Here is a 27,397-nt window from a genome sequence, read left to right on the forward strand (position 1 = left end):
GGCCTGCTTGGTTGGCAGGGGGCGAGAGCAGAGCAAGGCAGAGCAGAGCAGAGTCAGTCTGGACTGAAGTTGGTTGAGCGGAACCTCGTCTGTCTCCAACCAGTGATATTAGAGAGCATCCCAACAAACTGTGTTGACATAGATCTGGAATATAACTGATGTTATTCCCTGGAAGCATATCTGGGTTCTCTGGAGGTTAACTGCACACTTCAGACATTCCTGTGAGGATGGGCTGGCCTTAGCACACAGTTTATCGTCCATCTGACTTTTATGAATCACTGTTGGTTCATTCAGGCCTTTGTTAAAACGTCTTTTTATTTTTAAACAATCAATTATGTGGTCCATCAGGCCCGCTAAACCGTTTCAAATGTTATATTGATCACGAGAGGGATATTATGCAGTCAAACCATTAGTCATTGTAACTTTTGTAGCAGAATAAAAGTCTAGCTAATTACACAATTGAGGAACGATATAAAAAAAAGTTTGAGGACATAAACGCAAAAACATCTGTGCTATTGGGAGAGAGGTTATTATATGATTCATCTTAGGAAGTACACTGAACAAAAATATAAACGCAACATGTAAAGTGTTGGTCCCATGTTTCATGAGCTGAAATAAACAATCCCAGAAATTTCCCACACACACAAAAAGCGTATTTCTCGCAAATCCTGTACACAAATGTGCTTACATCCATGTTCGTGACCATTTCTCCAAGATAATCTAGCCACCTGACAGTTGTGGCATATCAAGAAGCTGACTAAACAGCATGATCATTACACAGGTGCACCTTGTGCTGGGGACAATAAAAGGCCACCAAAATGTTGTCACACAACACAATGCCACAGAAGTTTTGAGGGAGCGTGCAATTGGCATGCAGACTGCAGGAATGTCCACCAAAGCTGTTGCCAGATAATTTTATGTTAATTCCTATACCATAAGCCGCCTGCAATGTCATTTTAAAGAATTTGGCAGTATGTCTAACCGGCCTCACAACTGCAGACCACGTGTAACCATGCCAGCCCAGGACCTCCACAACCGGATTCTTCACCTGTGGGATCGTCTGAGACCAGTCACCCGGAGAGCTGATGAAACTGTGGGTTTGTAAAACCAAAGAATTTCTGCACTAACTGTCAGAAACCATCTCAGGGAAGCTCATCTGCGTGCTTGTCAGCCTCACCAGGTTATTGTCCTGACTGCAGTATGGTGTCGTAACCAATGGACACTGGCAAACTGGAGAACTATGCTTTTCAGGGATGAATCCCAGTTTCAACCGATGGCGTCTTGTGGGCAAGCTTTGCTGACGTCAACGTTATGCACAGAGTGCCCCATGGTGGCGGTGGGGTTAGGGTATGGGGCAGGCATAAGATAAGGACAGCAAACACAATTGCATTTTACCGATGGCAATTTTAATGCAGAGATACCGTGACGAGATCCTGATGCCCATTGTCGTGCCATTCATCCGCCGCCATCACCTCATGTTTCAGCATGATAATGCACGGCCCTATGTTGCAAGGATCTGTACATAATTCCTGAAAAATGAAAATTGTCCCAGTTCTTCCATAGCCTGCATACTCACCAGACATGTCACCCATTGAGCATCTGGATCGACGTGTACGACAGCGTGTTCCAGTTCCTGCCAATATCCAGCAACTTTGCACAGCCATTGAAGAGGAATGGGACAACTTTCCACAGGCCACAATCAACTCTACGCAAAGCACATGTGTCGTGCTGCATGAGGCAAGTGGTTGTCATACCAGATACTGACTGGTTCTGATCCACACCCCTACCTTTTCTTAAAAAAAAAAAAAAAAAGGTATCGGTGACCAACAGATGCATCTCTGTATTCCCAGTCATGTGAAATCCATAGATTAGGACCTAATGAATTAATTTAAATTGACCGATTTCCTTATATGAACTGTAACTCAAGTAAAAACATTGAAAATGTTGCATGTTGCGTTTATATTTTCGTTCAGTGTAGTTAGGCCTAGAAGTACTGCTACTTTAGAAACAAAACATTCCCCCAAAAGTGGATCTGAGTAGAATATACGTTTGCATTTCTATTTATTTATTTTTTTACTGTTCTGAAAAAGCCAGTCTCTTCTTTTAAAGCAGGGCTTCAGATCTCACTGTAGAAGAATGTGGCTAAAAACACAATGACTTTACCGTCTGGTCAGCGTTGTCTTTGTAACTCAACCCAAAGTAGTCCTTCTCCAGTAGGTTCAGGGCTTCATACACTTTAAAGAACAGGTACTGGCCTTTCGCCCGTTTCTGCAGAGAGGGAAGAACAAAGAGAAGAGCATGAAAACCATGTCACTAATCATCAATTATAAAGAACAGTGGACATTAAAAATAAAAAAAATCACAACCTACAATAGCAGCGAGGCAGATTATTTAGATAACGGGACAAGGAGAAAAATATATTCATTTAGTGAACAATATTACATCTTTCACAGTTCGTTATGACAGGGTTCATTCACGTGGAGGTTCATTTATCTGGCTCATGAATGCCACAATTGTATGGCTGTGTGTTGAAAGTGTCAGAGAACTCTAGAGAATGCACTCCTCCAGGGCATCTCTTGGGTGTGAGCTGACATTTGCCCTGCAGACAGACAGGCAGACAGATATGCAGCCGTTTGGGACAGCTTGGCAGCTCTCTCCAACTGGCCCTGTATTCGCCTGCACAGCAGAACCAGACAGTATAGGCATTACAGGAAAATCCCCACGGATTGCGTGAGCATTATTGGTCCTTTGACATTGGTGGAATGAGGGAGCTATTTGGGACACATTGCAGTGTGGACAAAGGGGGCGAACTACCACACTACCTCCTCGGGGCAACACATTGCCTTGGTCTGAGGGACAATAACCAGAAAAAGTCCACAAAGGACAATGACACTGCATTCTAGACAGAGGGGGATGAAGATGGAAAGAAAAAAAAGCTATGCATTTTCGCCTCCTTGGGAAAGCGGAGATATTTAAGGTATGCTAGTATTATCAGTCACTCCCAAGAAGGACACTGGTGAAGCTTTTTGAGTGCCCCCCCCCACCACCACCACCTCCCCCTCCCCCTGCTCCCCGACAATAAACACTGTTACATTAGATCGTCTGTAGAGTGAGAGAGTGACAGAGAAGAAAGTATTTTGCTAACAGTCTATCAGCTTGGAGGCTGCAACATCCTAGTAGCCAGAGGGGTGTGGCCCTGAGACACATGATTTGGCACCAGGTGGATTCTGAGATGTGTGTCCAAGGTGCTGCCTTTGTTTGGCTTTAAATGAATCACTTTACACATGACCTTGCGTTTTCCGCCCGTGGCACGCCCTTCTGCACAACATGTTAACCAATCAAGACAGGAACTCAGTTTAGAAAACAGAAGCCCGATGGGGAGGATCAACGTTCAGTTCAGGGCCATCTCTTTCTTCTACTAAAGCACTTCAGTAGTGACTGGTCAAGTCACTAAGGATTGTAGGCAAACAGCAAAACGGATTTCCCCCATTCTTACTACTGGCCATGCGGAAGCCATTGCTTTGAAGTGCATTAGCAAAGTAGGCAGCACTGTAAAAAAATAAATTAAATAAAAATCGTTCGACCATTAGGCGGGAGATTTTAGACGCTTCAAATTGAAGCTCGGATTTCAGTGCAAATGCAATGAAACGGTCTGTGCCCTCGCCCGAGCAGTGCCTGACAGAGAGAGACCGCAGCACAAGCAGACAAGTCCTAATCGGAATTACTGCCTCCTGCTGCAAGTCACATACTTCCTAGTAAAAATGTTTGACAGCTACATCTCAATGGAACGAGAACAGCAAAGTAATCTCATTGGCAGCTGTAAAAGCACAGTCGCAGACCAAAGGCACCATAAAAACTTCCAGGTCTTATACAGTCCATCCATATAAGCTTACACGGTTTCTGACAGCCTCTTCAAAGTCACAGCTATTTACGCTAGGCTCAACTAGAGGTAAGGTAAACACCACCCAAAGCCCAACCGTGCTGCTGAGAGAGATGCTCCCTCCAGAGGGCTGATGCTCCATGAAAACAAACTTGTGGTTACCTGGGCGAGGAGTGCAGGCTGGGGCAGTCGTCATAAAGGTGGAGCTAGACTTCTACGACGTTAGCGAGCTACTAGCTAGCCTCATTAGGATTCTTCCATTGGCCCCGCTCTACAGTGCAGGTCAATTAGATCAGTCATTACCATGCTAACAGAGGGCATTTCAGGAACAAGGGCCTTGCCCTGTCTGCTTTGGCCTCAGCAATGCAGAGCGGAGGCCACAGCAATAGTATTGCCTCACTGGCAGTCACACGCCAAGCAGGTCAAGTGGGTTTTATGACAGTGTTTGTGTATTTGGAACTTTGGGGCATAGAGTACAGTAGCAGACATCTTCTTGGGGGGGGGGGGGGGGGGGGGGGATTTGTGGTATTATATGTATGTGAGGGTCTGGGTGTGAAAAAGTAATGCTTTGGCATATTTAACAAGTTGAAATCAATGCTAGCGAGTTGCCCTGAATAATGCAGCAGTGCAGCCGTTGATGCATACAGTGCCATGTCCAATCATCTTATCGAACCAAGGTGAACCAGCCCAGAGAGGAACATGGTGGCACCACCAACAATCCACCCAGTGAGGACTAATTAGCAGGCCAAGTGGAGCTGGGAGCAGGGAGCTGGGCAGCAGCCTAATTGAAATGCTCATGAGTGAATCTCTACAGCACGATTCCTATAAGGACACTTAGAGGGGTACATCTCAAACGAAAGCCTTTTCGGACCCCCCCCCCCCACCATAGACAACAAACAGGTCTGGTGCTGGTAGCAAATATCAATCTACAGTCAACAATGGTACCTAAAGAACACATCGTCTTACTACCAAACAAATGACGGATTTGGCCAAACACTGGGAATCTCCAAGAAAACACTAACTGTTTCTACTCAGTTGGTTTTATGGGAGCATTCCTGATGTCTGAACATTGTTTTGCAATCAGGAGGGAGGGGTCCATCACTGGGACATTAGAGACCGGGTGGGAGAGAGAGAGACAGAGGACAGGCTGGGAGAAAGCGACAGAAGGGAGTGTCCGACTCTGTCCATGGCTGGAAGTCAAGAATCCAGACATCCAGACACAGTTTTATCATCTCCCATAGGCTTATAGAGAAATCTGCCCGAAACAAAACAGCAAGAATCAAATTCACATGCAGACAATCTATAGAGAGAAGCAAGGGGAATGGACGGTAGACAACACAGACACCCTTTGTCTGCATCCACTACAAAAGAGAGAAAGGGAAGTTGGTGTGTATAACAGTAATTTGGTGGGTGCTGATATCTGTCCCATTTCACGCATTTACAATGTGTATTATATGCATACAAGTGAATTGGACATTTTTGTTTTGTTTTTTTGCATAACCCAACTCCCCCCTGAGACACCCTCAGAGTGGGGTCACGCCAGTCTGCCATTATAGATGGCAACCCTGGAGCAATTAGGGTTAAGTGCTTACCTCAAGGGCACAGAGATTTTTTTCCACCTTGTCGGCTCGGGGATTCAAACTAGCGACCTTTTGGTTACCGTCTCAACGAGCTAACCGCTAGGCTACCTGCTGTGTGCGTGTGCGCGTGTGTGATGGCGAGACTGGTCTTTCCGGCGCCCCAGAGCTCCCTGCTGTTTCAGCAGATTAGACTCATACGTGTCCGTCCGCATTGAGCCGATGGTGAACAAATGCAGCAGGACTCTGTAGCCAAGCGGAACACAGCGGAAGCAGCCTTGTACTGCACAGAGCCACACCACTGGCTGAAGAGGAGATGACTACGTTGCTGCAGAGGCCCAGACGCCATTACGGTTTGTTCACACACACACAAATGTTGTGGTTTCGTCGCTCTCATTATTGCAAGGCACTCACAAAGCAAGGGAAAATGTGTGAGGGAGAGAGTATACCTGGAACTGCAAGGCCTTGTCAAGAGTGCATGAGAACAGACAGATCCACCAGCAGCCCAGTCCACCAGTGGATTTACCATGCAGGCAGCAGCCCAGACCCCAGGAGGAGAGAGAGAAGGGGGAGGCACGCCGCACAGGCTGTAGTCTCCCAGAGACACCTCCACACCCCACTAATGGTCCTAATGGGCTGGGGCCTGGTCTGGTCAAGCCTGGCTGTGACGGGGGGGGGGGGTCACAATAGGGGCTGCACCAAATTATTTAAGTATTACAATAATTGATTATGCTTTTGTTGTATTAATAGAATAGGAAGGGCTATGAGACCCCTCCCTCATTCATCTATAGGGTCCTGGACTACAGATTAGCCATATATATATATATATATATATGCATTGTAAGGTTTAATATTGTTCCACAGTTCTTTTCTAGTCTCTGCTTCCTATAAGAAACGGTCTGTGAGATGTGTGAGTTATTGCAGTCAAAACAGTGTGTCTGTGAGAAAGCGCCTCAAGGCTAAAAGAGATTCGTAGACACAGAACCCTGCAGGGGAGTGAAAGAGATAAGAGACAGGTCAGACATACATAAAGCAACTTGGGGAGAGGAAAATTACTGCTGAGCCTTTAGAAAACACAAACTATTGTCTCTCCTGCAAGTTTGTATAACTGTATATGCATAGGCTTGGTCTCATGAGTAGAAGGTGTTAGAAGACGTAGGCGACATCACTAGGGGTTGACTGCAAGCATATTCAAGCAACTTGGACCCTTTCCTATTTTGCAGAACTTACTCGGAAACATGCGCGCTGTTCCAGTTGTCAACACCATTCAGTCTGTCTCAGAGAACACCTTGGAGTACGTCGAGAGAGAACTACGGCCGTGCAGTCAGATTTTGGCATTTCCATTAGCTCTCAATTCAAGTCGCATAAAATAAGGACCTAAACAACATGTTTGAGAGAAGAATATAAATTACTTTCAAAGGGAGACAGTTGAGAATGTCTGAAGTGGCCCTAGTGTGCTTCCATGAAACATGTAATTGTTTTCCACTGAGGGTTAGTGTGGGCGCTTGCTTTGCTTCTCTCCCCAAAATTAAGGTTAATCTCTGGAACACTTTGTTGTTCTCCATTTTCCAAACGCTCCCAGATAGACTGTAGGCATTGCACCTCGTTATAAATATGCCACTGTCTTCTGGCTGAATACTTCCCAACAATGGCATTTACTGATGCCTCAGCTATTCTGAAACTGTGAACAAAGCTGGCCCTGTTCAAACAGCAATTAGTGTTGGGGCCCATTCACAAGCCATCTCAAAACGCATGTTCAGCTGCACTGGAATCCACAAACACTCTCAATCACACACAGTGAAACCCCTTAGCCTCCAGGATGGGAAAATGACTAGCCTACACATGAATAACCAATGAGAGAGAATCAATAACATATTAGATGGTCGCGTTTGCTTAAGTCTAACTAGCTTTAACACTTGACTTGTAATTATGAAGAGAAGGTCCCTCTATCCTACTGAGTGGATCTTATTGGAGATAGCTGAGTGACTAACTGGAAGATATGATGACTAGGTTATGAGTTTGCAGGCAGGGTTGGTTTGCCACGCCTCTGTGGGGGACAGCAGATGCTACAGGTTTAATCTGTGAGGGGCTCAGGACCCCCCTCTAATCTGCCATGCTTGTGAACGTGGTGGGCTCCAGAGAACTAGACGAGAACACCAGACGAGCACCCGCCGTGCAGCCTGCTTTTACCCCAGCCCGGTCAGGGGGGGTAGAAGTTGCGAGGGACTGGGGCTTGGGCAGGGGGGTGTCATCCACCCATCCCTTCCAGGTCAGCGGTTAAGGTCCCCTCAACACCAGTGCTTATCCCTTTAGTGTATAAACCACAAAAATCCCAAATATAACAAGGGGCTTTACGTGCACCTGAGGGCCAGAGAGAAAGAGAGGGCAGCCCTCCACCCAACACCTGAGGGCCAGAGAGAAAGACAGGGCAGCCCTCCACCCAACACCTGAGGGCCAGAGAGAAAGAGAGGGCAGCCCTCCACCCAACACCTGAGGGCCAGAGAGAAAGAGAGGGCAGCCCTCCACCCAACACCTGTGGGCCCTCCACCAAACACAGGCCCAAGTTCAGTCCCATGACCTCCCAGCTCCACCCATGACATCGAATTCCACCCACAGCGAAACCAGATGATAGCCCACATCATTCAAACCCATGGAAGAACCCAAACAGACTTTAAAATAAATGTCACTGCAGGGAATGGTGCCTTCAAAAACACATGATGTAGGCTATTGATTTCTCATCATCCCACGGCTCATTAGTAGGCAAATGAAAATAAACTTCAGGGCAAAAGGGAATGAGGGGGAGTAACAACGTGGAAATGAGACACTAGGGAACTTGATCTATGGTCCAATGTAGTGAAACACTAATTCACCTGCTATGCTGGAGAAACAATAATACATGACACTAAATGACCAAAAGTGTGTGGACACCTGCTTGTCGAACATCGCATTCCAAAATCATGGGCGTTAATATGGAGTTGGTCCCCCCTTTGCTGCTTTAGCAGCCTCCACTCTTCCGGGAAGGCTTTCCACTAGATGTTAGAATATTGCTGAGAGGACTTGCTTCCATTCAGCCACAAGAGCATTAGTGAGGTCGGGCGATTAGGTCTGGCTCGCAGTCTGCGTTCCAATTCATCCCAAAGGTGTTCGACGGGGTTGAGGTCAGGGCTGTGCAGGCCAGTCAAGTTCTTCCAAACCGATCTCGACAAATCATTTCTGTATGGACCTCGCTTTGTGCACGGCGGCATTGTCATGCTGAAACAGGAAAGGGCCTTCCCCAAACTGTTGCCACAAAGTTGGAAGCACAAAATCATCTAGAATGTCATTGCATGCAGTAGCGTTAAGATTTCCCTGCACTAGAACCAAGGGGTCTAGCCCGAACCATGAAAAACAACCCCAGACTATTAATCCACCTCCACCAAACTTTACAATTGGCACTATGCATTGGAGCATGTAGCGTTCCCCTGGCATCCTCCAAACCCAGATTCGTCTGTCAGACTTCCAGATGGTGAAGCGTGATTCACACTTGAGAAAGCGTTTCCACTGCTCCAGAGTCCAACTGCTCCAGAGTCCACTGCTCCAGAGTCACTGAGCTCTTCAGTAAGGCCATTCTACTGCCAGTGTTTGTTTATGAAGATTGCATGGCTGTGTGCTCAATTTTATACACCTGTCAGCAATAGCCAAATCCACTCATTTGAAGAGGTGTCCACATACACCACATCACCAAAAGTATCATCAATGCAGGCTGCAGTGTTATGGGGTTTACAGTGGACCTCGGCCAAAAAATCTGTCCAATAGTAACAGCTAGGCTAAACCATGCAGTGATGTAGAGAGCCATTTGTTCAGCAAAAACTGGCTGCCTTGATGTTCTCAGCCTCTCTATCCCACTATAAAAGGTCACAACAGAATCTACTAATCAACTATGCTATGATTACCTGACTCAAAACCAACAATCAAAATCATCATAATTTATTGCACCTACAGATAGGCCAAAATCCACAATAAATCCTTTACTCCAGCTGAGAAGTAGGTCCTACCAAACACAGTATTATCAACTTAACTTGTGTTGTCATGGCCCCTGAGAGCAGCAGTCAGCTAAATGGTTAATTTGGTCTCCCTGATGTTCCCTTCTTTAGGTGCCCAACCTCTCCTCTCGGTTCTCTCCAGTACTCTCCCTGCTGTGTCCTAGTTAGTCACCTCTACTCCACTTGAGTTTATAGGTTGATGTCCTGCTGAGATCATCAGCAGCCGCAGCACAGCACAGAAGCTATACGTGTGCAATACATTTGGAACATCGGAAAAAATTACAGTATCGAAACGCAATAATTGTTTTTATTTAACCAGGCAAGTCGTATCAGCACCTAAGTATTGTGATATCGTATCGTGGGGTCCCTGGCAAATCTCAGCACTACTATAAATAGCCTCAGACTCCACCGGTAGCAAGGGAGGAAATAACAATGAAATGTCTGATACAAAAACCTCAATCTATTCAACAGGATTACACGTAATGCTATCCTCTTCCTGCGCAAAACTGAATTATGGTGATGAGGTTCATCGAATAAGGAGAGGCTGCTGTGCTGTGTTGTGTACAGCTCCAGTACACTGCACTGTTGTTTTCCTCTGGGACAACGCTAAACTACATGACAATGGTTCTGAATGCTTATCTGCAACAACAATAATCCTTGCACAGAATCTTCTATAAAACGGAAAAAAATGCATCTGTCAAAACACGGCGTTAAAAGGCAGGCAATTTTTTTCCCTATGAAAAAGATAAAAAGACAATTACCTAAAGAAAACAACCTGTGGTTTACCCCTTTGGCACACAGGAAAAACCTTACCTCTTTCAAACGCAATTTTCTTGTCGTCTGCTTGTTTTAGTCAATTACAAAAGTACATTTAAGAAAAGTACAACATGTCTAAAGATGACTTTTCAACATTACCTGCTCCCTATCGTTCTCACTGTTTAGAAAAACATCATAGTGTAGGGCTTCCATCATGCCCCTTTTCTTGGCGATGTTAGCAGCCACTTGAGTGAGTGCTAGCTAGCTACAGACCAGAACATTAAAACTTGTTAGGGCTAAGGTCCTTTTTTCAGAATTTCCGCCTGACTGACGTGCCCAAAGTAAACTGCGTTTTACTCAGGCCCAGATCCAGGATATGCATATACTTGGTACCATTGGATAGAAAACACTTTGAAGTACGTAGAAATGTAAAACATTATGTATGAGACTATAACACAACAGATATGATAAAAGAAAATCCAAAGAAAAACCAACCAGAATTATTTTACAAAAATGAAGAGCCCATGCTCTTACAAAGGAGAAAGTATAGGAGCGTATCCACATCCAGCTCCCAGATTGCAATTCCAATGGCTTCCACTAGATGTCAACAATCTTTGTTCAAGGTTTCAGGCTTGTTTCTTCCCAAACGAGGAAGAATTCTGAGTTTTAGTACTGGGACTCAGAGTTGGAAATCAGAAGAGGACGCGCACCTGCTAATATCGTTTTCCTATTGAACATACTTCTTTCCGTATTAAATATTTTTTATAGTTTAATTACATTGTGCCTGAGGATTGAATAGAAACGTATTTTGACTTGTTTTAACAAAGTTTAGCGGTAGCTTTTAGGATTCCTTTCTCTGCATGTTGAACGAGTGGATTACTCAAATAGATGGCGTCAACTAAACTGACCTTTTGGGATATAAAGAAGGATTTTATCTAACAAAACTACATGTTGTAGCTGGGACCCGTTGGATTGCAAATCAGAGGAAGATTTTCAAAAAGTAAGTGAATATTTCATCGCCGTTTGTGATTTTATGAAGCCTGTGTTGGTGGTAAAATATGTTGTGGGGCACTGTCCGCAAACAATCGCATGCTTTCACTGTAAAGCCTATTGTAAATCGGACAGTGCAGTTAGATTAACAAGAATTTAAGCTTTTAACCGATATAAGACACTTGTATGTACCCAAATGTTTAATATCCATAATTTTTATGATTATTTATTTATTTAATTTCACCAGAAGTTGTCAACAGGTGTCCCGCGAGCCCTAAATTAAGCTAGCCAAGACTAACACAAACAAAATGACTATACAGCTACAAGTAGTGAGTGGAGTTACAAACAGACTGTACTAAACAAGTTAAATGTCTTACCTGTGATGAAATGTTTTCCACACACACAGCTACGTGCCTACTTGGACACCGCGTCCCCACATTTCCCACACCGAATAGCCTGCAGCCACAAGGCTCTTCTTGCAGGCTCCATTTCCCTACGTGGGGGCATTTGTGAACCGTAGGTCGGATTTTTGACTTGGCTACATTGAACAACATAGCAGCTTTTCGGCATGTTTTGTTATTTCTGAATAACAAAAAAATCTACGACGAAGTTACGTCTTTTACAATGAAATTGTGCCAGCTCTATTCACAATACATACACTGTGTACAAAACATGTGTACAAAACATTAAGAACACCTGCTCTTTCCATGACAGACTGACCAGGTAAAAATAGGTGAAAGCTATGATCCCTTATTGATGTCACTTAAAAAAAAAAGCCTTGAGCCTTGAGACAATTAAGAGATTTGGTAAGACAAAAGATTTAAGTTCCTTTGAAAGGGGTATGATAGTAGGTGCCAGACGCACCGGTTTTTCAAGCTCAACAGTTTCCTGACGAATTGAGGGTGCAACTCAATATAAGGAAGGTGTTCAATGTTTTGTACACTCAGTGTATATAGTTGAGCAAATATTATCCATCACCTTTAACCTTACATCTCCAACTCTCCCCAGTGTGAGTTTAAAATAAAAAAAATGATGTGCGTGATATGAGACTGCACAAAATGTGATTGTTACGCAACAGGACAGTTAACCCGCACTACCCTCAAACCAAGGCATGCTGCCTGCTAATTGTCTATATACTGTGTTTCAACTTGTCAATTTCAAATTATTTTCAAACAAGTTTTATTTGACAGTTTGAATTGAAGTGTGTTCCGCCTCCTCAATAATTCACATAGAAGTACACCATTTCATTGTGGTGGACAATTGAAGTTTGAGGCATTACGATGAGACGGACAAAATTTGCTCTTTGATGCGAGCCCAAGCACTTCTCCAGTGTTTCCTCGGGTCAAGTATGCAGACATTTGTGCATCTCCAGTCAGAACAGAACCTGCACAAACTTTTTCCCACTGTCACATTTTCTGGCTGGCGCCCCATTGCTTTCATTATTGTTTTCCTTACTAATAATAACTTCGGGCATGTGTGCGTTCCTATCAAAGTAAATGCCTTATTACGCTATGATAATCGTTTCTGTATATCATGTTATGTTGTTTGTACTGTAATACACCATATGGCGCATAATGGTTTGTGTGGTAGTCATGTATTTACTGTTTATTCACATTTTTCAAGTACTTGTGACAAATAATGTATTCTTATTTTTGCATAGATTATAATGGACACGTGTAAAATGCTTTTTTGAAGGTTTTACTGATTATGATGAGCTAATGCTAAGCCATATTAACTCACTATGTGTGGAGCCATGTTTGTTGACATCATTCAACGCATTCTGGGTGTCACGCAAACGCCTGTCAGACCAAAGATATTTTAGCAAGACGTTATAACAAGGTGAAGATGTTGTAACAAGGTGAAGGGACGAGTAAACTTCCGGAAGTCAATGATGGGAAGTGAATTACGGTAGACGACACTATTTACACAGTTAGCGCTAGGACCGATGTAGCCTACATGTTCTGATTTGGATGAGAATTGTGTTACGCTGTTGCTACTTCTGTGAATGTCTGAAAATTGCATCCATAAATAAACTGCAAACGTCGAGGACATAACGTTTGTGCAAAATGTTTTGTGAAAAAATAAGTGTGGCCAGCTCAAACACAAAAGACCGCGGCGTCAAACGTAACTCCACGTTTAATTAAGTGTTCTAATCACACCGGTTTGTGCGTACGCTGCAGGGGCCACTGTAGAATGATCACACCCCTGTGTTCGTACACGTCAAAGGGTTAAACACTATCTTAACATCTGGTCTGACTTCTATCACCAATATTAAACCATATGATCTGAAGTGTCCAGAAACAATTCTATTTTGGGGTTTGTCCGGGATCTGGACTTTGATCGGGTGTGTTACTTTGCATAAATATTGAAGAGACTCACCTCCACCTCACAGGGGAACTGGCTTCCATCAAGCATGGTCACGTGACACATCACCATCTTCACCTTCTTGGTCAGTTTCAGTGGTGACTTGATAAAAGAATGTCCACCCTCAGGCTTCGGGCTCTCTTCCTCGTCTTTCTTCTCCTCTCCTCCTTCCTCTGCCTCCTTGTTCTCCTCTTCTGCTGCGCTCTTCTCCTGAGATTCCTCTGCTGCTTTCTCCTCCTTAGCAGGCTAGACACAAATCACCAAGAGGAGATTCACAGAGCGAACAAGAAAAACCCTTCACATCCACAAAGGCCATTTTGTCAACAGTGGTTTGTCAAAGAGTAGCCTAGTTCTGCTTAGTGCCATCAATTCTGTCAGCACAGATCTGTACGGAGAACCATAGTGTAACTTCTATTGCGGTACACACAGCTTTTAACCAGCACTCATTATGTTTTCCATTGGCTTGATCAGTGTAGATGATGTCATTGGGCGGATCAAAGTCTTAAAACATGGAAAGGGGCTGGGGGTTTGGCTGGAATATCGACAAGCACAACGAGGAGATGTTTCTTCTGCAGCATAATAGCTTACAGCGATTCCAACGTAATAAAATCATAAAGGACAAATGAGGGGAACATTCAACATCTCTATACTAAGTGATATGTACCTTCTTTGACTGACTGACTAATACTCCTAACAGGGTTGAAGGAGGAACCTTGACAGAGATATCTAGTGACAGAGAGATCTAGTGAAGTGAGCTAAGTGGCACCAATTCCTCAGGGCCCCTGCTTGGCTTGCTGTGGTTGAATCAGGTCGTGTGACTGCAAGGTCAACGATGACACGCTACTGTCAGACAGCCAGCAGAGAAGACCATCTTGATAAGCAGAGCTATAGTAAATAGAGTAATCTGGGTTCTCATCTGCCAGAGAGGAAATCAAATCTAAATCTGAGAATCGTTGAATTGAAAAACACAAGCAAAGATAATGGAGAGACAGTAAGAGGTGTGTGGTGTTAATATGGCCAATATAGGCTAGCATACCTGAGTGTCTGCACTGCCAGTGGAATGATTCTCCTCCTCTTTTTCCTCCGATTTCACTTCCTCTTTCTGTTCTGGTTTCGGCTCTCCGTTAATTTTCTCTTCTTCCACCTGTGGTTGGGCTGCTGTGGGCGATGACGTCTGCTCTGCCTCGGCCTGCTCCCCCTTCTCACCGTCCTCCTCCTTCACGGAGGCAACGCCTGCCTCCTCCTTGGGTGCAGCCTGGCTCTCTTTGGGTCCCACCTGGCTCTGAGACTTCTGCTTCTTAAGCCATGGAGGGAGGAACCTGGAGATCCCTTTCTTCTCTGAGGCTGGTGGTGAGGCTGGGGTGTCCTCGCCCTCCTGTGGTGTGGCGTTGTCGGCGGGCTGGGCCTCCTCCTGCTTCTCCTTGGCCTCTGCGGGGGCCTCAGCTGAGTCGGTGGCTGGAGCGGGGTGGTCGTTGGCGGACTGCTCTGCGGCCTTGGCCTCGTCTGTCTGGTTGGTGGCTGCTGGTTCTGATTCAGGTGCTGCAGGCTGCTCCTCTGCCTTCTCCGGCTCTTTCCTCACCTCCGTCTCAGATCCCACCTCTGTCGTCATGGTCCCCAGTCACACTGCACACAGAGAGAAAGAGGGATAGAGTTAAACCAGGAAAAGCTAACATCGTATCATATGTATTCCCAAATCACTAGCTAATAATAAATGAGCCAGGGCCTAAAACTAACCTTTTGGTCCACTAACCAAAATATCACAGAGGAGACAAATTTTCATCTGCCCCTTTAAGGGAGGGAAGTTAGCGGTGTAACGCGACTTAAGTCATGTTTATTCCTGTGAGATTGAGAGTCTGAGTAGTAGCCGGATTGTCTTCTCTAATAGATGAAATGTAACATTGAGAAACAACCTAGTTTGTGAACAAAACTATGTAAATAGCCAAGAAACACAACGACAAAGTCTCACTTCAGTGAACTTTAGTTTCAAGTAAATTAAGCCACATTTTATGCCTGTGCGTTGTCATGTTGCTTGTTTTAGGTTGGTCAAATTGTAAATAAATTAATTGTCTACGTTGTGTTCTTTTTTTCTTCTCATATAACACAACCCCGCAATTCGAAAGACGGTGAGGACGCCATAATATCAGCAGCATTTTTGTCAGCCGTGTTTCATTGTGACGGATTTCTTTGACATTATGTAATTGGAGCGAACTAAAATGTCATGTGGGGTGATGGTACAAAAGGCCATTGGCCATCAATGGCTGGCTGCTAAGGGGCTAACTGCATCTCCCACAAGAGAAGAGCGGTGGCCCCAGGCAGGGTTTCAACCCAAATATCAGAGACAAGGGAACAGCTCTGCACAACGCATTTACTCATTCACCATGACAACAGGACTCAAGGGCAAGAGGTTAAGGTTCGCCACGCCTCTCTCAGTATCACAGAAAATGGCACGGCTCAAAATAAAACAACGCAATGATATTACAGCTGCCTGAGTCTCTGGGTAATGGCGTTTCGACAGTAATTGGGTTGGAAACGTCATGTTCCAGAGGAGGACATAGCCTCTGAAATTAAATGGACAAGGCGCTGCAGGGTGGAGCAATGACTCTCTGTAGAGACTAATTCACTTAAATCAAATGATCTACCCTGACTAAATCGGTTTATTTCCTTTCTCCTGATAACAAATGTGATTGCATTGTAAACCTCTGTAGAATAAAGTCAGAATTGATCATGTACCTGGCATTCCATGGTTCACTTCAGTTAAACTATTCTTGTAGCAATCATTATGAGAGCGCACGCACGGAACAATATTCTGGGTTACATGCCGGGGCGATTCATAAATAGAAAAATGGTCCCTCACGCATGACTAGCCAACGAGTTACGAAGAAGAGGAGCCATTTTATGGTCTTTTTTTTGGGTCCACACATTTTACAAGGGGTCATGTGACAAGTTGACAGGGGAATTAAGGGAGGCAGCAGCTGAGAAGACTCAGGGAAGAGTTGAAAATGTAACCAAGAAAAAGATTCTATCCAGAACTAACAGGGATGAGCGACACTTTAGTAGCAAAATGGAACAGAATGAACAGGCTAGGAGAACACATTTTGGCCTTCTTCAATTCAGATTAGGTTTAATCAGGTTAAGGCCAAGAAGACGAATACAATTGCAACGAATACAATTACATTGAGGCCGATACGAAAACCGTGCCGCCGACACGCATCGACAACAGTGAGCATTCAGACCCTGATAACAAGGAACAGATGGTTTACCGTCAGACTTTATTCAATTTAAGAAAATAATCAACCTAACTCCACAAATGGCATTGTAACAGACACCACTTCCTCACTGATGTGTGGGGCTACATTCAGGACACACAAAAACACAAATAAAGACAAGATGTGTAGGTCTAAGCTACACATCAAATGGTTCAAATTAGGCCAATAAATCACACAACCCACTGCAAAGAAATCGTCTACATCTAGGCCTAATCTAATCAAAAGAAAATAGTATTTTTAACATAACATCAATTCCCTGATAATCCTAACCTGAATGTAGTGCAGGGTCAGGCTGGTAAATGAAATCACAACAGAGATTACCTGAAATAGAATACCATGTTGAATACCACAGCCTACAGGTTCAAAACTCAGAGCATATTTCTACCAATTTGCCACAGGGGAGTGACTTGCTCAGCCATTCAGTGGAACCAGGATCTGGCCACCCCAGCAGACTGCAGGCTAAATCCCAAATCTGCAAACGCTTGCACATCATGGGAGTAAGTGAAACAACACAGCCTGTCAAAACCAATCTGGGTCCTTGTCAGCAAAAAAACAAAATGGCCTCTCCATAGAGACATATGACTGACGTGCTCTCTCGTCACCTCATGCCGTCAGATGGTATTTTCTTTAAGAGGCTAATGTCACAGACATAATCCAGCAGACAGAACAGACTGGAAGTCACAGCCTCAACACACACACACTGGTTCTGGAGGTGGGTGGTGGTTAGCCTAAGTGTTAACGCTCGTAAAAACACGCATCTCGATCTACAGCTATATAATAACCAGTTACGCTAGGAGAACTGTGGGTGTGACAGTCTGGGGTATTTTAAGCATGTCGGCGTGAGTTTTGTTTGCTGTACACCTCCAGCCCAAGTGTAGGCTATATGGAGCGTGTTGAGTGATAAGGGATTTAGCTTATCCCCAGTCAAATCAAACACTTCACCTCCCTACACCCTAACACAGCCTATTGTTTCATTACACTAATTAGACACGTTTGGACAATTAAAGTACACTGATTGCAGTGACAAAGTCTGGAATCAAAACGCATTTTTTTTCTCAATGTTCTCAGGTAGTCCCAAGAACTGACATGAAGCAACACTGGCAGTCTGTGATAAAGATCATTTCTCTGCTCATTCCCAACTGGCTGCAGTGTCCGCTTTTTCCTCCTGCAGCAAGCAGGTCTCTAGTTATGTTTCAGCCTCTCCTTCCATCTCGCCCAGGGCAACAACTCCCCAGACAGGAGATTCAAGGCCTCTTTCCCCCCCACCCCTCTCTCCCCTCGCTCTCATTCCCACACTGCTAAACAACAATAGGACTAGCATGCTCTCACATACCCACTCTGGGTCTGGGAAATCTCCATGTAGCCTTGTACTCAAAATGGAAATGCAGATCATGCGTGGACCGAAAATGTGCCCCCCCCCCTCCCATCTAGCTAGCCGTAAGCGCTTCCCCCCCCATATGTCCTTTCTATATGAATTAAATGTTTATGGCATGCCTTATGTAACTTGGCTAAACCATCTGGTACCTCTCAAACTGGTTTCCTCCTGCATGCAGAAGAGTCTCCTAGTAGCAAACAGCAAGTCTAAACCCATTGAAATTGTTATCAGTTATCAGCTTATTTCTCGATCAACCTCTTTAAAACAGTTTTTTTTTGGTGCAACAGAGCTTTAGAGTAGTAATTGTACTTGATAGAGTCTCTTCTTAAATGGGGAAACCGGAGAGACAGAGAGAGAGAAAAAAAAGCACGTCGCTAAGCGCGCTCCTGTACTGTGGCGCTGGTCTGGGGATTGTTTTGCTTAGGTTCTGCTCCCCACCGAGGCATACCATACCGGGAATGCTGCAGCTTCAAAAGGATTTGCGACAGGCAGGCTTTCATTTCCCCCTCATCCCAGGACTCATCCCAGGACTCTATCCCCCCCCCCCCCAATAAAAACATCCCCCAGACAGTGGCAGGAGAATCCATTAGAGAGGAGCTGTCGTTCCGTTTCATCTTTAGACAAAGGTTAGCGGATTTGTTGTAGTACAGTGTCGCAACTCTTTATCAAGCCCTTGTATCTTCTGGCTTTGTGACATTACACACGGTCACCGGCTGCGCACACATGCATTATGAAGTCACGTCTCATAACACACCGGGTCAGACACTGTGCTTGGCAAAACAAGGATGTCACTGCAACAACAACCAGGACAACGCCCCTCACTGATTATTCCAATCAAATCACTGGTTAATTAAATGACAGCTGGACAATGACTAGGCAAAGTCAATTTGCCAGTATTTTTTAAAAATATGATCACATTTATTGGTCACATACACATGTATAGCAGATGTTATTGCGGGTGTAGCGAAATGCTAGTTCATTACCATATCTACTCAATCGTATGACCCATGAGCTCCAGGAACGGCTGAACTCTGAACACTCTTTGCGTCCAGCTAAACTCAAAACAGCTGACCTCACATTCTATCAAAGTGATCGGCAGATGAACTGCATTGACTATTAGCCAGCCGTGTCAGCCTCAGTACAGTAACCCAGTGCACCGCTGCGGTGTGGCGCTGGGTGTGAGTACAGAGCAGCACCTTACCGTGATCTCTCCCCCCCGCTGACGACCGACTCAAGACTCGGTCCTTTCCTTTCACCGTCCTGTGCTGTATTCCAGCTGATCAACCTCCTCCTGCTCTATACACTGCTGTCATTACCGCACCAAACTCAGGGGGACAGGCATAGACCGAGAGAAGAATGAGGGCGAGAGAGGAAGCCAAACTCTGCTGAGAGAGAATGGGGGAGGGAGGAGGGAGAGGGTGAGCGAAGGAGGCAGACCCCACCCCGGCTGTGTATGTGCCAAGAGATGGATTGTTAATGGACACTTGTGTTCAGGGACCAAGGCTAATCAACTCCTTCGCTCACTCCATCCTTTTCCTTTTCCCTGGCCCTGCCGCCTTTCACTGGCACAGGCATGCCAGTCCTCTCCTCTCTCCTTGGGGGACACCAGCTTGGTGCTGCAGCAGCTAGCTAACCACACACACACACACACACAAACATTCACACGCAGAGCTATTGCGGGTTGGCTCCCATCTAACCTAAATTACAGGAGTTTAAAGAGCTCTGAGGAGCCTGTCCTCAAAGGAAAGTTTCACACACCATTCCAGACTGTAGACAAGATGTACTATTCTCAGCACCTATTCTCACAAGCATCAACATGGTGTTATAACTCATTATTCTAATGGTGTTAGCAGGCGAGCACCTAAATTACATTTTGGCCAAATCTTTATCCCAGTATTAGTGCTAATTTCACACATTGGGTGACAGATGGGAGGGCTCAAGTCATGTCGATGTACAGTGAAACAGACGGGTGAACTGCATTGGCAAAACAGTACACACGATAGAGGGTCTTAGCAGCCATGTTGCCAACAGTAGTGCACCGTAGTAGGATACAGCAGAAAATGATGCTAGGGATGGGCATTTGAGAAACAATTTTTAGAACACAAGGCCTGCACATTTATCTATATGCCAACAGTGTGCAACAATGCCTAATTTATCATAACCATTACAGATAACAAATACTAATTTGTATACAGTGGCACCATATATACAGTGGCTTCAGAGAGTATTCACACCCCTTGACTTTTCCCACATTTTGTTGTGCTACAGCATGAATTTTAAATGAATTAAAATTGAGATATGTCACTGGCCTACACACAATACTCCGTAATGTCAAAGTGTATTTATGTTTTTAGACACAAATGATTTAAAAATGAAAAGCTGAAATGTCTTGAGTCAATACATATTGAACCCCATTGTTAAATAGACGGGACACAATTATTCCAAAACTGCATCGCTCGTTGTTGGAACACATATGTCCCTACTTCAGTCAACCAGTCCATTTTGAATTTGCGATAAAAAAAACTGTCATCATTTGGCAAAGAATGTAGCTTGTGTATCCCATCAGTTAGATCCGTTTTTAATAGGCGTTTCTTTCTGTAGGCCTAACGGGAGCGCTAGTCAGCACGTGTGTCAGCGTACTCAGCACGTGTGTGTAGAGCTGGTGGTCGGGACGCAATTGACTGCGTGAGACGGAGGGAAAAGGGAATTTAGGGAGAAGCGTGATGTTTGGTTTCTTTATTGCTGTGCCCCGCAAATGCACATGTAGACATGGAATACCAGAGTGAAAGCAAATTAACGTGGTCTTCCAAGACAAAATTCCGCTCTCTGGTAAAATATTTTTTGGACGGCTGTATTACTCATGCTCATCCCCCAAATGATGCAGAGGCATTTTTAGGGAGGCGCACTCTGAAGTAGAGTTGGTGTCCCCAAAGTGTGCACTATGAAGTGATGCGTGCCCCAAGAGAGAGCAAGATAAAAACTGCTTGTCGTGCTTAATGGGGGAGGAGGCAGGATGGATAACAGGGTCTATGGGCACAGACTCATCAGTGGGAGGGTAGGATTAAACTAAGAGGAATGTCCAGACGCCCCAAAGGATGAAAAGACCACAGACAAAAGGAACTAATTGCCCGGGTCTCATGGCACAAAATGTCAATTTTCTCTTTCCTCTAAAGCCCTTTATTGAAGTCAAATGACAATGAGTTCTGCTGTTAGATGGATACGGGGGAGAGCGAAAAGCCACAAGTGTTGGAATGAAGCTTACATTTTTTAACCACTATGTACAGCAGTGCCCAGAGCACAAGCCTATCTTATTTCCATCAAACAGACGCAAGGCATAACACACATGCTTTAAAACTGAACAAAAATATAAAAACCGCAACATTTCAAAGATTCTACTACTGAGTTACAGAAAATCTGTCAATTGAAAGCAATTCTAATCTATGGACTTCACATGACTGGGAAATACAGACATCGGTCGGTCACAGATTGTAGGGGCGTGGATCAGAAAACCAGTCAGTATCTGGTGTGACCACCATTTGCCTCACGCAGCCAGACAGATCTCCGTCGCATAGAGTTGTCCCATTCCTCTTCAATGGCTTTACGGAGTTGCTGGATATTGTCGGGAACTGGCATGCTGTCGTACACGTCGATCCAGAGCATCCCAAACATGCTCAACTGGTGACATGTCTGGTGAGTGTGCAGGCCATGGAAGAACTGGGACATTTTCAGCTTCCAGGAATTAAACTAAGAGGAATATCCAGATGCCCCAAAGGATGAAAAGACAATGGGCCATGTTATTAAGGTAACGGCGGCAGATGAATGGCACTGCAATGGGCCTCAGAATCTCATCCTGGTATCTCTGTGCATTGAAATTGCCATTGATAAAATGCAATTGTGTTCGTTGTCCATAGCTTATGCCTGCCCATACCATAACCCCACCAACACTATGGGGCACTTGTTCACAACGTTGACATCAGTAAACTGCCATACACGGTCTGCCATTGGCCCGGTATTTCCTAAAAAAAATGTTGGAGGCGGCTTATGGTGGAGAAATTACCATCAAATTATTTGGCAACAGCTCTGGTGGACATTCCTGCAGTCAGCATGCCAATTGCACGCTCCCTCAAAACTTGAGACATCTGTGGCAATGTGTTGTGTGGCATTGTGTTGTGTGACAAAAAGTGCACCTGTGTAATGATCATGCTGTTTAATCAGCTTCTTGATATGCCACACCTGTCAGGTGAATAGATTATATTCACAAAGGAGAAATGCTCACTAACTAGGATGTAAAAAATTTGTGCACATTTAAGAGAAATACGCTTCTTGTACGTCTGGAACACTTCTGCAATCTTTTATTTCAGCTCATGTAAAGAGTTGGGCCCCTGTTTCAGGTTGCGTTTATATTTTGTTCTGTGTATATTATCATTCACTCCACGAGTCAAAATAACCGTGGCTTGTCAGTGATGTAGGACGTGATTACATTTGAGACAGGGTATTCCTGCTCTTTGAAAACTCCTAGGCCTAGCACCGTCAGATAGGATAACAAAACAGACCCTGCAGTGTGATTCAATAACTTAAATTTGAATAAAGCAAACCTGCCAGAGACAACAGACCAATGTATGAGTTTCAGTCTGTCTCGCACACAAGGCACTGACTTACACACACACACACACACACACAAAGCACAGTCCCAATGTTGGGATGCCTTACTTAAGTAAGAGTGTGGGAGCTAAAGGCGCCACTCAAGTGGGCTAAATTGGTTTTCCTTAGGAACACGTCTAAACCAAACTTTGTGCCCCATCTGGGATTTAGCCGAGTTGCTATAGCAACAGGAAGTTCCCAGTTGTGCATGCAGCTCACACTTAACTCGGCAGCAACAAACAGGGTCACAAGCAGTAATGGTCTCAATGGCAAGAGAAAAGCCTGTTTGAATCGGTTTCCTCTAGAGTTCAGACTAACTCCACAGCATGGGGAGACTAACTGTGCAGTGCCTCAGACTCAGTGGTGTGGAACAAATCGCTTTAATTAAAGTGTTTTTGAAATTAAATGAGAATCATGTTATGAGATGCTGGAACATTTTTACTTGGACATTTAGGAAGATCTAATTTGTTGGTCAATGCCAGTTAAACTCAAAATCATCAACAATTTAGTTAATCAAGACCTAGTAGCTTTACCCCATGTCATTAAAACCCACTTGTATTTGTGTACTGAGCCACCTAGCCCTAACACAACCTCAATTCCCCTTGTTTGCATAGTAAACTCCTTTGTGGTCTATGAATTCCTCCCATAGTGGCCATCCATCCCTGCGGCAGCAACTGTGAGACCAACGTTGTCTCCTCTACAATGACCTGCAGCCTGTGTGAGCACAACAATACAGGGATCAATCACTGTCAACTGCTGGGCTACTGTGTCCCACTGTTAGTCCAACAGCCCAGCCATAATGGCATCCCTTACATTAGACATTTTTATTTGTGTCATTTAGCAGACACTCGTATCCAGAGCGACCTAAGTGCCTTGCTGAAGGGCGCAGTGATTCGAACCAGCGACGTTTCAGTTACTGGCCCATCGCACTTAACCTCTAGGCTACCTTTCGCCCTACAACAGCCCTTCTGGGTGGCTCTCATTTACAGGGCCCAGTTGACCTCTGAAGGACTTCACAGTAAGGTATGTGTGGTGGCTGAAGGGAAAGATGGTAAAAAGCTAATTCTAGGACTCTTGAGAATCAATGAGACTCATTGGTTTAGATAGTAGCTGTGATCGAATAACCATACTAGCGTGCCACATACCTAAACTGCATACTATTTAGCATGTACTGTTTAGTAAAAAGGATGCAGTATCCCACGGTCGCAACGCAGTAGTGGCTCATGATTGGCTGAGTAGGATTCAACATATATGCATCGCATTAACCAGCCTGATAAAAGCTCATTTCCAATTAGATACATTTCTCTAAACTGAAAAGAACAAGAATGGAGTTATGGGCCAACTCAAGCTGGTTATAGGAATACTATCACGTTCGACCTATGCCTTAGTAGACCATAGATAATTTGGTTCCATTTCATATGTATTTGTGAAAAGAAAGTGCTGTAACATACAGTACCAGTCAAAAGTTTGGACACACCTACTCATTCAAGGGTTTTTCTTGATTCATACTATTTTATACACTGTAGAAAACTATGAAATAACACATGGAATTATGTAGTAACCAAAAACAAAGTGTTAAACAAAATATATTTTACATTTGAGATTCTTCAAAGTAGCCACCCTTTCCTTGACGACAGCTTTGCACACTCTCGGCATTCTCTCAACCACCTTCAATTAACAGGTGTGCATTGTTAAAAGTTAATTTGTGGAATTTCTTTCCTTCTTAATGCCTTTGAGCCAATCAGTTGTGGTATACAGGCAAGAAGAGCTCAAATAAGCAAAGAGAAACGACAGTCCATCATTACTTTAAGACATGAAGGTCAGTCAATATGGAAAATGTCAATAACTTTGAAAGTTTCAAGTGCAGTCGCAAAAACAATCAAGCTCTATGATGAAACTGGCTCTCATGAGGACCGCCACAGGAAAGGAAGACCCATATTTACCTCTGCTGCAGAGGTAAATATGGGTCTTCCTTTCCTGTGGCGGTCCTCTGCTGCAGATAAGTTCATTAGAATAACTGCACTTCAGCTTGCAGTCCAAATTAATGCTTCACAGAGTTCAAGTAAGAGACATCTCAATGTCAACTGTTCAGAGACGGTGTGAATCACGCCTTCATGGTTGAATTGCTAGAAACCACTACTGAAGGACACCAATAAGAGGGAGAGACTTGCTTGGGCCAAGAAACATGAGCAAAGTACATTAGACCGGTGGAAATCTGTCCTTTGGTCTGATGAGTCCAAATTGTAGATTTTTGGTTCCAAACGCTGTGTCTTTGTGAGACGCAGAGTAGCTGAACGGATTATTTCTGCATGTGTGCTTCCCACTGTGAAACATGGAGGTGGTGGTGTGATGGTGATTTATTTTAGAATTTAAGGCACACTTAACCAGCATGGCTACCACAGAATTCTGCAGCGATACGCCATCCCATCTGGTTTGCGCTTAGTGGGACTATCATTTGTTTTTCAACAGGACAAAGACCCAAAACACACCTCCAGGCCGTGTAAGGGCTCTTTGACCAAGAAGGAGAGTGATGTAGTGTTGCATCAGATGACTTGGCCTCCACAAGCACCCGACCTCAACCCAATTGAGATGGTTTGGGATTAATTGGAATGCAGAGCGAATGAAAAGCAGCCGAAGTGCTCAGCATACGTGGGAACTCCTTCAAGACTGTTGGAAAAATATTCCAGGTGAAGCTGGTTGAGAGAATGCCAAGAGTGTGTAAAGCTGTCATCAAGGGAGGCTACTTTGAAAAATCTCAAATATTTTGATTTGTATAACACTTTTTTGTTTACTACATGATTCCATGTGTTATTTCATAGTTTGTCTTCACTATTATTCTACAAAAGTCAAAATAAAGAAAAATCCTTAAATGAGTAGGTGTCCAAAGTTTTTTAAAAAAGGAAAAAAAAGTGGACAGTCGGGTGCATAGCAAATTCAGAACTGCAACATAATTAAGTAAGGCTCTGATCATTTGGGAATGAGATCAGAATGACTGCCAAGGCTTGATCCATACATTCAATAATTTCAATCAAAAAGGACCGATTAGCATGACATTAATAACGCAGCCACGATCCAGAGTCCCCGTGGCCGACGCATTCAGAATATGGTTAAGTATTTCGTTTAAAAGCTCTGACAAAAAAGGCCAAGAGAACAAAAACACTTTCAGTGAGAAAACAAAAATCCACTTTGGCTAACAATGTTGCCCGATGCTCGTGAACTTGTTAAGGAGAACAAAAACTACTTAACCTTAATTTGAACACCACTGCAGGAGCTTTGGGCATCTTCCCATGCAAGTAGCCTAGTTTTGTTGTTGGCTACTTGAACAGAACCAGTGCCTATCACTTGCAGCCCACCTCTACCAATGCAGGTGTGAAAAACCGTGCATCGAATACTACTATATGAAGAGACAAAATTAGTATAACATCCTGGCATTTAAACCATACTTGATTTTGGAAATGTCGCATACTACTAAACATTTCATTTTTTTTGCATTCTCAAACTGCCTACTGTTAAAGACACAAGTATAGGTATTCAGACAGGGCCAGTGTCTTTAAATGGGAGATGTAGGCCACTAGACTAACTCCTCGCATTCCCATCAGCCGCATGATCGAAACTGCATTTAGTTCATCTCCAGCCACACACAGTGGCAGCCAACCATGCTTCTTTACCAACGTTGGACACCGGGGAATGAGGCAGTTAACTGCAATAATGATGTGCATCAAATGTGGCGTCTGTGTCCGCAATGTTTTTCTATGATTTGCAAGGGAAAGCAGTTCTGTTGAGTGTGGGATAAAATCGGTCAAATAGACAGTAGTAAGTACACATAGGATAGAGCTTATCCCATGACATGATCACACAACGAGCCAAGGGGGTAAAGCACAGAAACTCACATTTCAGACTTGATAAGGCTGATCTCAAGACAGACTTAGACACCTGCTAAATAAAATTGTACTCATTCATGCGCGCACACACACCACAATTTCTGCTACCAGAGTCGTATTGCTAATACTGCACAATTTAATCCCCCCCTTTCTCTGATACATGTGTAAATATTGGACTATAAAAATTGTGCCTTTCTGTACTATACTTATGCTAAACCGTTATTTCTATTCTACTGAGCCATTTACTATGTTAGTATTCTTCTCTTTTATGATTTCTTATTGTTGTTGCATTGTCGAGAAGGAACCTGTAAGTAAGCACTTCGTTGGACAGTGTACAGTATACCACGTGTATCCTGCACATACCACTAATACAATTAAGCAATAAGGCCCGAGGAGGTGTGGTATATGGACAATATACCACAGCTAAGGGCTGTTCTTAGCACGACGCAAAGCAGAGTGCCTGGATACAGCCCGCTAGCCGTGGTATATTGGCTATATACACACCACACCCCCTAAATAAAAGGTGAAATAAAAAAATTCAAATATAAAACACAAACCCCCAGTGGTGCCTTATTGCAGCTGCATCTGATACAGGAAAGGACTCCAATCCCAACATCACAATGTAGAAGATGCAGCCCCACAGTG

The 27,397-nt window shown here is 44.2% G+C and overlaps 1 protein-coding gene across 50 annotated transcripts in view; it reads right to left on the reverse strand.

The window, feature by feature from the left end:
* Positions 1-27,397, reverse strand: part of epb41l2 (erythrocyte membrane protein band 4.1 like 2) — a 94,724-nt gene that overhangs the window by 30,320 nt on the left and 37,007 nt on the right. For 18 of the 50 annotated variants that reach the window (XR_016495382.1, XM_090232656.1, XM_090232649.1 and 15 more), the window contains exons 3-5: positions 14,626-15,188; positions 13,605-13,835; positions 2,164-2,268 (exon numbers count right to left, since the gene is read on the reverse strand). Coding sequence is in view for 45 of the 50 variants with exons in the window: in XM_090232656.1 (XP_090088782.1) it covers positions 2,164-2,268; positions 13,605-13,661 (162 nt within the window). In the remaining 5 variants the exon portion in view is untranslated. Of the gene's footprint in view, positions 1-2,163; positions 2,269-13,604; positions 13,836-14,625; positions 15,213-19,431; positions 19,874-27,397 lie in introns of those variants that run through there. The other 32 variants (XR_016495380.1, XR_016495378.1, XR_016495381.1 and 29 more) reach the window with 2 other exon arrangements.

Source organism: Oncorhynchus mykiss, chromosome 4 (assembly GCF_057628025.1).
Source record: "Oncorhynchus mykiss isolate SJ-2025 chromosome 4, ASM5762802v1, whole genome shotgun sequence".
NCBI lineage: Eukaryota > Metazoa > Chordata > Actinopteri > Salmoniformes > Salmonidae > Oncorhynchus > Oncorhynchus mykiss.